The following is an 18,182-nucleotide window of genomic DNA, read 5'->3' as shown; positions in this document are numbered from 1 at the left end:
CCTCCGCACTGCTCCAGGATGTCACTGCCTCTGCCTCAGCCTACTGACAGTCATAGCCGGAGGATTTTGCAGGATTCAGGCAGTAGTCACCTCTCCACGGACCCAAGAAATAATGGAGGAATTTTTGCAGGATTGAGGCTATATGCAATTTTTCCATGAGGCCAATTGGAGGATTTTGCAGGATTGAGGCTACATCCTAGCTAAAAGGCCTAGGGAGTTAGGGTTAATGCTCTGCAGGGAGTCCATAAGTTTGAACAAAGAAATAGAATGGAGCAGGGTTTGAACCTATGACCTCTGGAATGCTGCACTGGTGTTCTACCCACTCAGTTATCTCTGGATGGTCTTTAAGTTTCTCAGTGTGTCGCCAATGTGTTGCCAGGATAAAGTTGTACTGAGCTACAGAGTCGAACACCCCTCCAGGTGCGCCCATAAATAAAATTGAAATTGCCCCCCCCCCTAACAATTGTCTTTTTGGGGGTTGTTTTCTTAATAATTAATAATAACAGAAGAGGAGTGAAGCCGCTACTTTTAATTGATGCTTCTAATTCCCTCCCCTGCCCTCCTACAGATCAGTGAAAATAGGAAAAGGCCTGGCTACCCCCGGAAATGGACAAACCTGATTTATAAGGTTTTTTATGGCAAACCTGCCCATAGAGTTTGTCAGTTTGAGAAAGAACTGGAAGAAAATCATTTATTTCTATGACAGAGTTTTGCATCAGGGGATGTAAATTTAATCTTTGATTTTGCCCGTCACAAACGTAATATCAAAACCAGTATTTCCTCAGTGCTGTCAGAGGGCTTGCGAGAAACAGAAAGAACGGGTGAAATATACAATTGATGGCAATATTTACCCTCAGGTTCTTGACCGTAAAGCTCCACCCGCATGCCGATGCGGTTGTAGTAATCCTGGGGCAGGAAGCGTACATAGCGCGCGTTGATTGGATCTTCCAAGTTGTGGTGAACGATCTCGTCGCAGTCCGAGTTACCTTTGAACATCTGAAGTATTGATGGGGAAAGGACAGGAAAAAATTACGAATTATATGTAGTAGGCTTCTTGTTAGAAGATAGAATGGCTGGGTTGTGATTGACTAGTGACTGAGTTGTGACTGACTTGGATTGACTTGTGATTGACTTTTGATTAACTTGTGATTGACTTGTGATTGACTTATGATTGAGTTGTGATAGACTTGCAATTTACTTGCGATTGACTTGTGATTTGCAATTGTCTCAAAATTCACTTGTGATTGACTTGTGATTTACTTGCGATTGACTTGCGATTGACTTGTGATTGACTTGCCATTGTCTTGCGATTGACTTTTGATGAACTTGTGATTGACTTGTAATTGAATTGTGATTTAAAGATATAGTCCATCATTTGTAATTTGTGCATTTTGTTCGTTTGAAGCAACAAAAGTGCTCAAAATCTAATGAAGGATACTGAACAACTAGCCTGATGAAGTTTCAGCTAAGCTTCAGCTGTATATTCTGAGAAAAAACAGCATTCTAGGATCTCAATTTCAAATCAAAAGTTACTGAATCATGTTTTGAATTGTTTTGAATTGCAGCTATACGCGACGTCGCGCACGGATCCGACGAATTGTAGCAACTGCGCGCGCGTGTGCATCCCAGAAAGAATTATTTCACAGGGAGTTTAGTTCCCTTACTATCTTTCAACCAAGTTTGTTTTTCAACAATAATTACGCCAGTTACTTTTCGGATGGCTGCAAATGATGGACTATAGCTTTAATTGTGATTGACTTGTAATTGACTTGTGATTGACTTGTAATTGAATTGTAATTGACTTGTAATTGAATTGTGATTGGCTTGTGATTGACTTGTGATTGACTTGTGATTGACTTGTGATTGACTTTTTTTTTGGTTCTTTTTTTGTTCCCCCCCCCCCCCCCCCCCCCCCCCCCCCCCCCTTCGGACCTTTTTTTAACGGACTAGCCATCGAAATCATCAAGATTGTTCACACTTGGGTGGTTTTTTTGTGGTCTGTTTCAAGTCGATCATTACATTATATAGCTTCGTGAATGACTGCTGAATGTACGTTTGAGGTAGTCCGAGTAACTTGGACCCAACTTATCGCCTTTTTTAACAAGTTACTCGGACTACGTATGAGGTATGTAAATGAAATCTGGGGTGGGATATTTGAGGTGAAAAAGGACAATTTTTGGGAGGCCATTCTGGAAGGGTCTCTTGCTACCACACTCTAACTCCCTAGTTAGTAGTTATGTCTCCAGCGCTACATGTGAAGTATGAACATGTCAGCTGGAGTTAAAAACTCTAGTCAGACTTTGTACACAACTACAGTCTACAGAAGTGCGTATTCTTTCCAAACAGTCTTTTCCTGGAGGGTTCGATAGTCTTCAGTATTTAAACATGGAGGAATAAGAACACAGTTTATCTTGAGTTGAACTGAATTGAATTGAATTTGGTACTTACGTATCTGGGAAAAGTGACTTGTGTGTTAGGACTTGGACTGGAGCTGTTTGACTTTCGTCAATGACATGAACACGTTCACCGGTCAGCCGGTACCGCGTCGTGCACGTGGACCCCGTGTGTTTGTTAGGACGCCCTCCATTGTCCGAGAGGCGTTATTGACTGATCCCTTAGGAAAAGTTTCGAGCGGTTTAGGGATAGTCTCAAAAGGTCGTTATGCAGAATAGGGATTTGGCGCTGGATCGTGTGCGTAAACATAATACATCTGCAATTATTGCTTGCTTAAATAGCTTGCTTGTAGGCATCCTCGTTGTCGTGTCTTCCAATTACTCAAAAGAACAGTTAGGCATTGCATTTCGAAATATATGATTGCGGAATAACATTTAAAAATAATATTTAAGATGAAAATAAGATGTCCAAGAAGATGTCGCATGTCGTGCATGTCGTGCATTTGTTTTCCGTGATTTTCTTTGATAATATCCCTGGAGTTGATGCAGTCGTTTCTAAAGTTAGGCCTGATTGTTAAAAAAAAAATCAGGATTTCATTTGGATTTTTCCAATTCACTTATCACTTACCATTCCTCTGCCGTTCCGTTTGCCTTCCCTGTCCCCTCCGTAATAGTTCCAGTTGCTCCCATCAGAGCTGTGCGCCAGGTTGTATGACGTCACCCACTCGTCTGAGTTCCCGGCCCGTCCTTGGGTGGCCACCCCCGTGATGATAGTCGGATTGACCAGGTCGATCTGCAGGTACTGGTCGCGGTTCAGCTCCAGGGGGGACCACCCTCCTGCGCCGGCATCGGACGGTAGGGCGTTCAGACGCGCACGGTGCGGGCCCATGTGGTCGTCGATGTAGGACGAGGCGGACATTTGGCCGTCGGGGATTCTACCGGAGCCCACACCCAGGGGTACGGGGTTTGGAAGAGCTTTTTGAGAGACAATGGGAAATCAAATTTTAAAATAAGTAACCCTAAAGTGCCGGGCAGCCTGCTCTGATATCACTGCCAGTGACGTGATTATGGCCAATTTGCAAGAAGGAAACATCGAATCGGAGAAAACATCAAATTCGTCTTATCAGTGATTCATCTTATCATCAATGTTGGCGTCGTTTTGCTATTACATGTACCTGGATCACGATGAACATGAATTCCGTATCCTTCCCGACTTCTCTCTGCAGAATAAATAAAATAACCAAAACAATGATTATGAAACACATTTAATTTAAATTTGATGAACTGAAAAAGATGCAAAAGTTTGCGTAATTAACGATTTTGAAAACTTACCAAAGTCTTTGTTCAAAACATACGGCGGTCCGGCTGGATCTAAAATTTAAAAAAGCAATGAAAAAAGCGAGTCACTGTTTAATTATCTTGTCAAAATAACATTGTCCCGGCCGTTTGTTCTAAATCTAAAAATAGTCTAAACATTTTGGGTTTTTTTTGTTTTAAATCTAAATTGACACACGAAACACAGGGTATTTAATTGCAATGCTGTGAAAATTTGTTGCGTAAAATAAATACTATTGAAGAATGAACCAAACAATTTAATAATCATGATTGAACAGAGGGATTGACCGGAACAGGGTTTGAACCTACGACCTCCCGATTACCGGTAGCGCGTCGGCGCTCAACCAGCCGAGTCATCCGCCAACATCAGTTGGTAGAGTTCCTGTATCCGGCAATCCGGAGGTCGCAGGTTCAAGTCCCGCTGCAGTCAATCTCTTAGTTCAATTTTTTATAAGTAATCAGTTTCCCTTTGTGGATTATTTGACTGGTTAAACATTTTGATGAGTTCTTACTGTTCTTCCCATCACCACACCCGGCGGTTGTGCCGCATTCCGTGCATCTGTACGGATCATTGGCGCACGGGCAGCCCCCGTTGATGCAACACGCGCAGGCCTCCTTGCTAGGGTTGCCCGGGCAGGGACACTCCATGGCCCCGGTCCAGCCATTCACTACTCGGTCCTTGATGACTGGATGTGCTGTCAATTCCAACCAAAAAAAACAAAGGAAAATGCTCATGGTGGATGTCACATGGCGAATGATAAAGTCATCTTGACGTTTCGACAGAAATACAAATATACCCGGGTAAGTAAAAAAAAACCACGAAACCCAAATGTCGGGGCCATTGTTTTAGTAAAGTTGTATGTGTAGCACCTTCAAAATCTAGGATATTAAAGCCCAATTCATAAGCTTTCTTTTAGTACAAGAATCATTCGAATCACTTATGTACTCTTTAAGTTACGGAATTTTAAACACAACCGCCATTTTAAAGTTCTGTCCACGGATCACAAAAAGGTAAGTGTTCTTTCAGTAAAACGAAAACTTAACCAAAAACGCCCCAACAGATGCCATAAACTCTTGTGTTAAACTTTGCTAAGGCTCTGAACTTTCGAGGTATTAGCTAATCTCTGGACTGTATCCGCTTGAGCTGAATAAACTCGTTACTAGAAATATACTTTTCATATTTCCATTTAACTACCAAACTAATTCATCTCAAACTAGTACTAAGCATTCGGAGAGCGTAAACCTCCGCCAAGGCTATACAATTCCCCGCCATCATTACTGTCAGTAGGCCTACACGCGAAAGAAATACTCGCATAAAATTTGTGAAGAATCCTTAAAACAAATCCTGGATCCAGACTCAGATCCGGACCACTTCCAAAATCTAATCGATTTGCGCTTGTACCAAGGACCACCCCTAAAAGAAATTTCATGCAAATCCGTCCATAAGTTTTTGAGTTATCTGGTTAACAAACCAACCAACAAACAAACTAACCAAATCCGATGAAAGCATAACCTCCTTGGCGGAGGTAAGGCCAAAAAAAAAAATATTCGGTCTCTGGTCAGACCAAAGTTCCGGAATTGAGGCGGCCACGCGGCTTTTTTTTTTTTTTTTTTTTTTTTTTTCAAGCTTGGATTGTACAGACAAGGTAGGTACTATTTTGCTTTTATGGTGTCCTCATGTACATTGGTGTCCTCCATAATTTGCCTTGGTGCTTTCGATCATTTGCCTGGGTGCAATTTCCCATTCTTTGGTGCTCTTTGGTAAAAAAAATCGAGGAGGTGCAGAAATAGAGGGCGCTGTTGGAGCTACCGCGGACTGACATTTTGGGAAAAAAAAGATCGACGCGCATGATTAAAATCGACGCGCGCGCTGACCAGAGACCGACTTATTATTTTTTTTTGGCCTAATAATGGTCGTCCAATAACCGTGGCTAGTATTTTAACAAAATAAGGATGCACAAAATTACAAAACAGGAATTTCTTTGAACGGTCCTTTTATCTTCACTGGCTTAAAAACAAAATCATGTTAAGTGGACACCTACGTATGCCGCATGTGTATTCCTGGCCACACTTGACGCAGAGATTGTGTGCGCCGATCGGACACTGCGCCCCGCCCACGATGCAGCAAGCGCAGTCCCGTCGGGTGAAGTCGAACTGACACGTGCACCCGGAACGGCGCAGCGTCCAGCGATCAGCGTACTGGCTGAAATCGTCTTGCATTGCTGGTAAAAGACAGGGAAAAAAAGGATAAATCAGTGATGATTATATAGTTTGTTTTGCAGCAGATCTTACTTTGTGTTTGACCTTGTCTCTTCCAAGTACCTCCAGGAGCCTCTCTTAACCAGCGGCGGCGGAAAGGTTTTCAAACTGAGGTGGGGGGGGGTAGGGGGGGGGTGTTCCTCACCGAAAAGGGGCACTTGCTCAGTAAAAGGCATTTTCCGTCGGTGCAGCCGCGTATCGATCTTTTTTTTTTGCACACCCGTGCTGAAATGTCGACACTTTTTTCACCGGGCCTCGATAAAATCAAATATGGGGGGGGGGGGGGGGGGGGGGGCTGTTACCATCTTCCAAAATAGGGGGTGTTCTTCAAAACCGGCATTATGCAAACTATGCATTATGTGCCCATTTTCAGGGCGCATTGTAAGGCTTTTGGGGCTTGGTTTTCATATTTCTCGTTCATATCAGAACTCTCTATATACCAGTTTGGGAAATGGTTACTGAAAACAAATTATCCGAAATTTTAGGCCAAGTTTTTCAACCCTGCGTTCAATTCATCCCGCGTTGTTTCACACTTGTTTAGTGCAAACCGAGCTTATTTCGCTCGGTTAACCCTGGCGAGATTTTCAACCCGGGCTGCCGAAATCAATTCCAGGGTTGACGCATGGTTGAACATCTTCAAGACGAAAACTTCATACACAAAAACACATCAAATGCCTGCTAAAGTCCCGTCTTGGCAGCTACCCTCTCCCCTTAGATCCAAATCAGGATCCGCCCCAAGATTACAGGAAAGAGAAAGAAAATGTGTGTTGCAAGACATAGATTTGGAGAAACTGGTAGGCCTATGTGTATGAAATTTGTCTAGTTTGCAGGGGCAGGGGAGGGGAATGGCTTATTTTTAATTTCCCCCCCCACAAATAAAAGCTCCTTTTGGCATTACTCACCTCCATTATTCCTGGCAAGTGGCTGAGAGAGGGCGCCATTGTAAGAAATTGCTGACAGCATCAGCAAGGGAAGGCAGGCAACACCTAATGGAGACATCACTGCAGGAAAGAGATTAAAGTTTATGATTGCAAATGTTAACACTTAGAAAATTAATCTCTATCATCATCACAGCCAAAATGGAAAAGGCAGGTAAATTATTTCGAAAGAAGTTATCAAAATCCAAAGTTAACCGGCCCAGTTTCGAATAATGTCAAACAAATGGGTTTCAACGTTGCAGATCTTTGATGTGATGAGAAACGATTACAGGAGTCAATTTAATATAGTCGAGTAAAACAATATTTGGTGCTGAATATTTCCTGTCGTTAAGAGGCATTAACCACGATATCACAGGGAGTCAGGTTGGCGTGGCGGTACTTTCCCCGCCTTCAACCGCCGTTGTGACCCGGGTGCGAATCCCGCCTGGGCCAAGACGTGAATCGGCTTTTTAGTCACTAAACCTGACTCCATGGGTTTTCGCCAGAATATTCTTCTGGGGTTAACCTCCCACCTCTACAGTAATGTCTTCTCTCTTCAGGTTTCGGAAAGAGTCCCATAGCTGGCCATCCCTAATTTGTCCCTGCATACAGTGACCTATCAGCCATCAAAAAGTGATATGTCCTAAAAAGTCAAATTTAGCAGGGAAAACATTGAAGCATTAGGCCAAAAAAAAAAGTCTCCGGTTTCTGGTATGAAGCTTGTCCAAAAAGTGGTGCGGCGACGCGGCTTTTTTTTTTTTTTTAACCTGACTTTTTTGCTTCAAATGTCGACTGATGACTGCAAATGGTGCCCGACTAAACTTAGTGCAAATATATGGGAGTCCAGAGAGGCCACATAAAGCTTATTCTCGATCATAACCCCATCTAAAAACACGTTAAAATTGTGCAGCAGCAGGATTCCGGTCAAACCAGTGAGTTTGGCGGTTTTGAGACATCATCTTTCATTGAAAAAAAAAACATTTTCATTTTGCCGACGCGCATGGCTACGGCGACGCGCGCGCATACCAGAAACCGGAGACTTTTTTTTTTTTGCCTTACTGAGAAAACAGACATTTTCATTCTGGCCTCGTAGGGTTTGTGCACAGGGTGCATGTCCATTATTGTCCAGGCAGGACATCTTTCCAAGGTTTCTTCAAGCTTGCGAGCAGCAGTGTCCAGGACACTTTTGAGGAAATCTTGGATTCATTACCAGAAATAATTAATCATAATCATAATAGTTGAGTCGTAAATTCCTCACCAGTCCATCACAAATCATTAAGTCTCATGTCAAGTAAAATGATATTCATAAGAACTGTGACAAAGACATACCTTTATCATTGTTCAACTTCACCCCCTGTTACTTGTGCTACCCACCCACCCCACCCCATCCACCCCACCCCACCCACCCCACCCCACCCCACCACACCCCACCACCCCTTACCCCAACCACCGCCTCCCCGTTATGCGCCTATCAAAGTCCCCCCCCCCCCCCCCCCGCGCAGCCCGAGGTCCGATGTCGGGATTTGGTCACGTTTTTCATGCCCAAGGGTGAGGATTTTGGTCACTCAATTTACATTGTTAACATTGGCGTGCTATACATGGAAAGGCAATCACTAGTGCGCCCCACGTATGTATGTCGGGCATGGTCGGGGATTGTCTCTTAAATTTTGCCCGAGGGGTGGGGATTTTGTCACTTCAAAAGTGACAATCCCCACGTCTTGGGTGGGGCAGCCCGGGCGAGGGGTGGGGGAAACAATTGATAGGCGCATTACATGAACAAAATCGATCGGCTATTAAGCTCATACACTTGATTATACACCATTAATGACAGATGTGTCATGAGAACAGACATCAAAATGACATTTCAGTAACCTGCACGTGTTGTTAATGACTCTCCTATGGTGAAGTAAGAATTACCAGTCACTTTAACACCAAGGATGAGTTCACAGCTGGTGTGGTGCTTAATTGATATTTTTATGGGCTTAATAAGGTGAATGGATGCGTTTTACACTGTGGGAAAATGTGAACTATTCATTTCATTTTATGTAATTTGCACACGATGGGACGAGACACGACCTTTTAATTACACGTATATGGTAGGGGATAAAGGGGGTCGGTGGTCTAATTTTCAAAGGAGGGGAGGCTTCGGGCCATGCACATACGACAAAAAGCGAGTTTAAAATTAAGCCTTTTAATATAGGTTTTCCCGGCTATTGTAAAACATTTTTCGTTCGAATTCACAGATTCTCACATTCAAATATGTCCAGCATCATCGATTTAGTGCACTTCCCATATTTAATTTCGTCTTTTGTCAAACAATTTCAAATTTAGTCCAAATGAATTCAAACAATGAGAACAAGTTTTCGACCATCAGGAGAATTCAATTTCGTCTCGTCTACGCCGAATCGTGTTATTGCCAAATCAAATTCGTCTAATGTCACACAATTTAAATACAATTTTGTTCAACTTCGTCATTCTTCATAGCGATATCTTCAAAGGCATACATGCCTCTATTAAGAATAAGTCTTTACTTTTTTATTTCCTTTTTCATATATGTGTCATTTCTTTTGTTTTTATATAATTAGACTCAATATTTTAGGCATATTACACGGGGATTTATGGGTGGCTTTTGACATTTCCTTTTTTTTCATTGTAAGACTTCTTCTTTTCTTTTGTTTACAAATAATGTTGTATTCATAATCTTGGATATCTTTACTTTTTGGTAACTCTTCTTTGAGATCAGTACCCTGCTTTGGTCCAAAAAATCATGCCAGCGAATGTGCCAAATTGTGCTATGGGACACAAGGAAATTCTCTAGAACACACCTGACTAATTTAATATGCAAGTTTTAAATTGATTGATAAAAGACGAATTTGATCTCTGAATGCTGCCATTCCACAACAGCCTAAACGAATTTGATCTGTAATGACGAATTTTCTCTACACGATGATGACTAAAGAGGGTGACCAAACTTGGAAATTGAATGGTAAATGACTAAATTGATTATGGTAAAGGCGTGTAAACATTTTTCTCGGACGAAATTGAATGTCAGAGTTGGTGAATTTGAATGAAACATGTTTCACATCGAAATGAGAAGGTGTACATACTTCATTTATCTTACTCTACAAAACTCAGTACTTCGGGTGTTCAAACAAAACTTTGTATCATGCATTTTTCATGAGTTTTTTTTCTCACTGGAGTGGACATTATTGAAATGTGTCCAATAGAAGTTTCCTCTGCATGCAGGAGAAGAGCTGGGAGAGACATACAGGGGCTTGATTTGATTTTCCTCGTAAAATGTGGTTGGATGCTAAGTATTCTTTGGTAATTTTAACTTTTTTTCTACAGCATCAAGTTCCAAAACTGTTGAGTTCAAATGCCTATGAGCACATAAAACAACGTACTGTTTATGATTTGTAGTTAGGCGTACACCCCATCCCCCCAAAAGATGTAATTTTCTCGGCTAAAGTAACTCATTTTAGAACGAAACTTAATGAACAAGAATCGACCCATGCGTACATTGTCTTTAAATTGTTTTTCTTTTCGCGGCCCGACAATAAGGGTGCACTGAACTAATTCAAGGCCTATTGAAAACAGTGTAAAATTAACAAACTTCAGGGCCAAATAACTTGCAAGCCGACAACACTGGGGTTCCTCAAACGAAAATTAAATTATTTTCTCGTCCTTCATCTTTGCATTTCTTTTAAATTTTGGGTGGACTAGCTAGTTACATTTTTAAATATTCACACCCAAACAAAATCACCTCCCGAACAGTGATAGTTCCCAAGCCTGCATGTAGCCATTTTACAAGTGGCATCTTTCCATTTTCTCAGGCAAATAGGACCCATTTTTCAACCGTAATTTTATCAAGCCATGCCCGCAGATGGAAGCCCAAAAACCAGGGAGATGATCCTTGGGTATATATACAAAATTCCACCGTTTTTAAAGCCAAACGGTCTCCATTTTCAAAAGAATTTGTGGGGGGGGGGCACATGTTATGCCGATGAGCTCGCGTAGAAATTCTCACTTGAATTAGTGCACTGCACCCATAAGTCAGCTATTGCAGGTATACCCTTCGCTCGTACCCCCGCCCTGCAAACAGGAGGGCGGGGGTAAGAACGAAGGTATACCCCAGATTTGCAAAATGTTGGGATCAGTCTACTCGCAGGTCGAGTCTGCTTGCGAAACAGTATAAACCCAAAATGTATATACATTTTCAGAGCGTTGCAGGCGTCAAATAGGCCTATTGGTTAAAACTACATGGTTTTGGGGGGTTTGGTGTTAAAATAAAATATACAAGGTCAAAATTCCTTCTGAGAACGACAAAATCGAATGGTGTACATCGTATACATGTACTTACACTCCGCCCTTAACCTTTCATCAAAACGGCGCATTTACACTTTTGTACTTTTTCAGTACTATTGAATACATTTTGGTTGTTGGGAAGTTTAAATATACCTCAAATCCTGGGTGTTTTTTGTTTTGGTTTCTCACCACGAAAAATTGATCCAATAGCCCACCGCTGTACGCCATGGGATTATACCACCCTCTCATCTCTCCCAGATTTACGCCCCTGGTCGAAAACTATGCATCCCAAGGTGGCACTTCAAGGATTCTGTCGGACAAAATTGTATAAAATGACCCGTTATGTATAACAACTAATTATCATGACTACTCACTTTTGAACAGCGTCCTAGATGCAAGGGGATGCACGAAGAGACGCAACAGCGCGTCCCTACTTCAAACTCGTTGCAAGGATCAAATCGCTGTCAAACAATCTAAGCCTCTTGGATTCCAAAAAAATAGTAACTAAACGAATCACGTCAAAAAAAATAATGAGGCGATCCCCATTCACTTCCGGGACGGGTCTGCATCCATAGGATGCATTCGACGTTCCTATGTGGAAATAAAGTAAACCTCATTGATGATTTTCCACTTAAATAGGGTTTAACCTCCGTCGGGCGTTTCACCAAATTATAATAAAAAGCCATCTTATCTCAACCCTATTGGATGGCTTGAAGCCTATACGTCACTTCCTTTGCATAATTTAATAAATAATTAGCGTTACATTACGCAAAAGGCACCACCTGGTCACAATAAAGCGGTCGTTTGTCTGAGTCGCCGAGGTGATGATAGTACTATTAAACTGAAGACTATTGTTCTTTAGTCAATAATCATTGACAACGACTGCAGAAGCAGTAGGTAAAACCCGTTTGCATCAGCTGTGCTTATAGTATTGATGTTACCAAACCTAATAACGACTTTGATTAATAAGTGTCATGGGAGTTCAATCGGGAAAACGGCAAAATGTGGCGGTCATCTCCCGATCCTACCTTGAAACTCGAAAATGTAGTGGAAAAGGTTAAAGGTAACATTACATTTTTGTCCATATCTAAATTTGGTCTTATATGACCACAAGTTTTGGTTGAATTTAACGGAAATTCTAACCCAAACAATTGGTTATAGAACAACCCAATTTTGGGTACATGCAGTTTTCACCCTATTAACCCAGGCAATTTTTCAGTGAGCGCTTATACGTGCCTCAAGATCAGAGGTTCAAGGGTTCAAATCCAGCTCAGGCTGGCCATAATATGTGTCCTTGGGCAAGACACTCCACACCCACTTGCCTCTTTCCAGTATAAATGGATACCGGCATTAGCTGGGGAGTAACCTGCGATGGACTGGCATCCCATCCAGGGGGAGTAGAAATATTTTCAGTCGTTTCATGCCAAGGAAACCGGAGATAAACGCCGGCCTGATGGGCCATATTGGTCTGTGACAGAGTTAACTTTTGACTTAACTAACTTTCGTCCGATAATCGTCAAATTTCCAAATTGCTTGCAATAGTCAATTATCTCAAAGGTTCGGGTCACAGCAAATCCACATCACGGAGAAAACTACGGTTAAAAAACGCGGTTTTTTTTCACATCCGGCGTGGCAGCGATGTTTGCCTCGCCTGATGGACATAATTATTTCCATAGCACTGAATAAAGCCATCACATTTTGAGCAAATCTGTCAGCATAAATAGTCTTGCACGGTATAAAAATGCATGTCGCACCCAGTGGCGCACCCAGGATTTGGCTGGGGTGGGGGGGGGGGGGGGGTGGGGGGAATGGTTTTTTTTTTGGGAGGGGGAGGAATATTTCGACATTGGTAGCGCCACTTACACCCCTATTATACTACTCTAAAAAAGCCACATACATAAACCAAGGTCAAATCGTGGGACTAAACAAAAAGAATTACAACAAACCCCCCAAAACATCACTTTGACAGCCTGGGGGGGGGGGGGGGGGGGCTCAAGCCCCCCGAGGGGCCCCCCCCCCTTGGGTGCACCACTGGTCACACCCCATCCAAGTTACCTCCCTATCCACTGCACACCCCGCCCACCACCTATCGATTTATTTTTGTTCGACTACCCAACGGGTGAAGGCTGGATTGAGGATCAAGCCGGAGATCTTCAACCATTTCACTCTCAAATTGTTAAAGCAGTCGCGGATCTAGGGGTGGGGTCCGGGTACAAGCACACCCCCTCCCAGTTCAGCCGCTCACTTATGTTATGATACTGGTAAAATGTGGCCAAAAGTTATAATGCAATGCTCGATGTTTCTAAGTTTAGTCGCAAATTGCCTTAGATTGGAGGGGAAAACATAGTAAATTTTCTGGGGCATGCCCCCGGATCCCCTATAGCAAGGTGTGCCTTTGGCACTCCTCTTAAATATCAGCACTCCCCCTTTCCTGTAAGCTAGATCCGCCACTGTAAAGATGTAAAGGTAAGAAACAATGTCGAGTGCAATTAACATCGTTCGCGTGCAGAGTCAATTGTTGACTTCGAGAGAGCACTTTGTGTGAGTGCCCTGCTCGAGCCATAGGGACGCCTGACGAGGTTTCGGGTCGCGTGAGACACTGATGGGAGGATGTTGTTCACTAAAAGTGCAATAAACTGTTTGCAGGGGAAAAACAAATCGACATTAGGAGGAGGGGAGAGGGTTTAGTCGTCCCCACCAATCAAAGGGCGCAGGTGACGAGAAAGACAGCTGACACTTTACGAACGAAAACAATAGCGCCATCTCGTGTCAGATAGTGTCAAGCTATCGGGAGGAGGGGTGGGCTTAACCCCTACCCCTATCCCCTGGTGATAGAATAATCCTTCCAATCGCCCACCCCGTACAGGGGCAGATCCAGGAATTTTTGCAAGGGGGGGGGGGGGGACATCAAATCAATGCGGAAATGCGAACAGTTTTTTTCTCTCGGACACTTGGCCTCCGTAAAATCAATATGGGGTGGGGGGGGGGGGGGGGGGGGTGGGGCTCGTACCATACTTTCAATGGGGGCGCTGTCCAAAGGCTATCATTAACACTATAATATTAATAGTGTACAAATACCCCCATAACCCAGATGGCTTTGTCCGGATTTTGTGCACAGGCGGATATTATTGATAGTATAATTTTTTTGGGGTGTCAGAGCGGGAGAGGGGGTGGGGTTTCATATTATTTTTCTAATGTATTTCTATGAAAGAAAAAAAAATAGTGAGAGCTGGAGGGGGGGGGGGGGATCCGCGTCTGCCGTATTTACGCGCACGCCCATCATGCCCATGCGAATTGGGCGTGCCAATTTAAGCCCACACATTAATTTCCGTTCAGTTTCAAAAAACGAAAGTGAAATACCTTCATATATTTCAAGCATACAAAAAACATGTGCCAACATTAACAACAATCCAAAAATTACAAGGGAGTCATATAACCCCGAAAACGACCTTCGACCTTAATAGGAGGTATATGTTGTTCATTATGTTATTTAACATGAAAGCAACATATGTTATAGAATGAGAAAATACATCATTTTTATGTCAAGAAACAAAAGAAATAGCGAAATAAAAAGAAAATTACGTCATTATGTTATTTAACATGAAAGTAACATATTTTATAGAATGAGAAAATACATCATTTTAATGTCAAGAAATAGAAGAAATAGCCAAAAAAAGAAAAGAAAATTACGTCATTATGTTATTCAACATGAAAGTAACATATTTTATACAATGAAACAAATCATTTTAATGTCAGGAAACAAAAGAAATAGCGGAAAAAAAAGAAAACAAAACAAAAAGTTTGTATTTGTTTTAATTAATATTTTGTTCAATCTTACTCCCCCAATTTTTTTACATTTTTTTGTTACTCGGAAATCAACATTTGCCCCCCCTCCAAAAAAAAGGGGAATGTGCTTCACGGGTTTATCAGCATGTCCGCACTTCGTGCACTTGACGCCGTGACGAGGCCGTCCCTTACACTGTGAAAGTGAAATCGCAACTGGGCCAACCGATAGGGGGCCTTGTATGTAGCACGCGCGGTTGATGACTTGTTTCAGGCAGAGTCACGTGCACAATAACAATGCATTGATCGCACTGTACGTCCCATCCGATCACACGCGTGAAGTTGACGAGGCGTGGACGACCGCAACACTGCTGGGGTCTATACTGCTGACAGTTTCCGGTGTGTAATCTTGCTTTTGTTGCTCGCCGTCCCAAATCGGATCGGATCTTCCATCCAGCCAGGCTCATTATTTGAAGGCCGAACTCTTCCCCGATCGCGGAGTACGCAGTGGTTGCTTCCCCTAGCTTCACTCTCAAGAGAGGAACAAGAAACCCAAAATATGGCTACAAACGGCGAGGCAGAAAGTGAGTAAAAAAACATCTATTTCCTGTGTACGTGTGTGTACGTGTGAAGATTAGTGTCAGTTTCATTGTTGTGCTTTGTGTGAATAGATGTAATGACACATAAAGAAGGCTTTGTTCTGCAGCTGTGTATGAACGTGCGGTCATCATCCGAATAAATCTGTACAGATGTTCGCTGTTGAAGTTAGTTGCAATACAAATATACGTGCATTGGATCCTTTTTTACTGTGTTAGGTGATGTTTAAAAGTGAGGGATTTTTTAAAAGTTGGCTGTGAGGAGGAAGGGGAGGGAATCGCCATCAGCATAACCAGTCTAGTGACTCTAGTCACAATCAATTTTTCTGAGTGACAACCTCTCCATAACCATGCTGTGAACAACTGAACATGGGAGCCTCCATGCTGTGAAGCAGGCAAAAATGCTGTTAAAATGCTGGCTTACAATTTGCATCATGGAGGAAGGATGCTTACATACTGCGTATGCAGCGTGGCCAGTCATCAAATTTGAAAATTCCAAGATGATGGCAGTAAAATTCCCTAGAACAAAAATGCAAAAAATCCTAAGATTTCGTGAAATTTTGATAGAAATTCCCAAGTTCCCAAGGTCTTGCTAAAATTCCAAAGAACTTGGGAAAATGGAAAGGAGTGGCCACGCTGTGCATGCATCTTTTTTAGGCCAGCAATCAAACAAATTAGTTTCTCGTCCCCGCTCGCTTCCTTTTTTTCTCCGGTTGCCTCTTCATTTTCATTTTTTTTTTACTTTAAATTCATACATTTGCACTATACTTTGCATGAATATTGCTTTTTATTTGTTTCCAACAAATTCTAGCCTCGTAGAAAATGTCATGAAGGTTGGGGGACGTCTCTATAGTCCGAAGTCCCATTGGTCCGAAGTCCCATTGGTCCGATGTCCCATTAGTCCGACGTCCTATTGGTCCGAAGTCCCATTGGTCCGAAGTCCCATTGGTCCGAAGTCCCATTGGTCTGAAGTCCCATTGGTCTGAAGTCCCATTGCTCAGATACGTTCCATTGGTTTAAACGTCCCATTGGTCCTAAGTCCCATTGGTCCGAAGTCCCATTGGTCCGAAGTCCCATTGGTCCGAAGTCCCATTGGTCCGAAGTCCCATTGGTCCGAAGTCCCATTGGTCCGACGCCCCATAGGATTAGGGTTAGGGTTAGGGTCAGTCAACCTGAACCAGTGGAACTACACAGTATTATGTTTCATTGGACCAATGGGACTTCGGACCAATGGGACTTCGGACCAATGGGACTTCGGACTATCGAGACTCAACCATGGTTATGGCTCCTTTGTACACAATTTCGTATCCAGCAAATTAGTTGAGAAAACAGAAGAATCCATCTGCCATCTTGGAAAATCTGCCATCTTGCTGAGGGGGAAAAAAAAACGCCCGCCTTCTTCAATTTAAAAAAAAGGCACAACAAGAAACTACTTATTTTTTGTACTCGGCTTTTACATACAGTATACATATATTTATATTCTCCTAACCAGACCCTTTGATTTTAAATACTTGTAGTGTTCAGATTTGTTAAAAGTCTTTTATATTAGACACAGTGATTTTGACCTACATTGTAGGCCCAGGGCCTGAAAAAGCTCAAATCAAACTCCACCATAGAACAAGGACTCAGAAGTTAAAAAACAAAAATGTCACCAAATGATTTGGACCAGTCAAGGATTTCCTGCCCTCTGTATGGTGTCAACAGATTGAGGAAGTCATTGCCAAGATAATGCGAGGGCTTAACACAGTTTGGTTTCTGGTGGAAATACTGTTCTTGTCTAGGGGTGTTTTTATTACTTTTTTTTTTAGAAACATCATTTAATGTATCGGTACATGTTTTCTTGCTGCTGATCGATCCAGAGGACCAACCCCAGACTGGGACCCTTGAGTCAATGTGCAGCAACAATTTCAGGCCAACTTTACTCACTCTTTAGCCGACAAAATTCTCTAAAGTTTTCATGAGGCAAAGACAAGGTCCTCAGTAATTCACCAGCCAAGTTTGAGGTCTCCATTCAATTTTTAAAGGGGACTTTCCTTTAACATTTGGCACCTGAGCGTTCAGCAAAATGATTGAAATTTTAAGCCTAGGACTAGACCGGTACATGTACCGTACATGTCCAACTGCTTGAAGAGATTGACCCTTCAGTAGTCTGGTGGCATGACTATGGAGAATGTGTAGAATAGAGACTAGTACCAGGTGTTTCTTTTGACCCAGTCGACTGATGTAGTACGTAAGGGTTGTTGGACTGGTTGTTTCATGTGCCAGTCTACTTTCTTGTATTGGATGTTTTCACTAGATCTTGTTTTGGGACTCTTGCACAGTATTGGGAGTCCCGAAGTTTCAGACTAGGCCAGCCCTGGCGTGTCCTGTTTGTGTCTAGATATAATTGTAATCTGACTGATGACTGACTGACTGACTGACTAAATGTGACCAGCTCCACAAAAAAGAGTATTAAGTCGCGCTGAGCATTATTTTGTAATGGCTCGCTCAACATTGAGAGGGTGAAAATTTTGTCAAAATGTGATTTTCATTTTGTTGTCATGAATGACATCTATAATTATTACCTGCAGTTTTAGGTTTCATTCACAGGTGGA

General features: G+C 42.5%; 1 protein-coding gene across 1 annotated transcript in view; it reads right to left on the bottom strand.

The window, feature by feature from the left end:
• The window catches only part of LOC119724056, a 30,358-nt gene extending 18,560 nt beyond the window's left edge, over positions 1-11,798 (bottom strand). Inside the window, exons 1-8 of the mRNA XM_038194975.1 lie at positions 11,584-11,798; positions 6,890-6,988; positions 5,771-5,950; positions 4,241-4,423; positions 3,726-3,764; positions 3,569-3,613; positions 3,022-3,368; positions 852-996 (exon numbers count right to left, since the gene is read on the bottom strand). Of these exons, the coding sequence (XP_038050903.1) occupies positions 852-996; positions 3,022-3,368; positions 3,569-3,613; positions 3,726-3,764; positions 4,241-4,423; positions 5,771-5,950; positions 6,890-6,988; position 11,584 (1,039 nt within the window). The 5' untranslated portion in view covers positions 11,585-11,798. The remainder of the gene's footprint in view (positions 1-851; positions 997-3,021; positions 3,369-3,568; positions 3,614-3,725; positions 3,765-4,240; positions 4,424-5,770; positions 5,951-6,889; positions 6,989-11,583) is intronic.
• Positions 11,799-18,182: the final 6,384 nt, after the last annotated feature.

The sequence above is a fragment of the Patiria miniata genome, unplaced genomic scaffold (genome assembly GCF_015706575.1).
Source record: "Patiria miniata isolate m_02_andy unplaced genomic scaffold, ASM1570657v1 HiC_scaffold_17, whole genome shotgun sequence".
Classification (NCBI taxonomy): domain Eukaryota; kingdom Metazoa; phylum Echinodermata; class Asteroidea; order Valvatida; family Asterinidae; genus Patiria; species Patiria miniata.
Note: the sequence above shows the minus strand (reverse complement) of the source record. Positions and strands in the feature narration are given on the sequence as shown.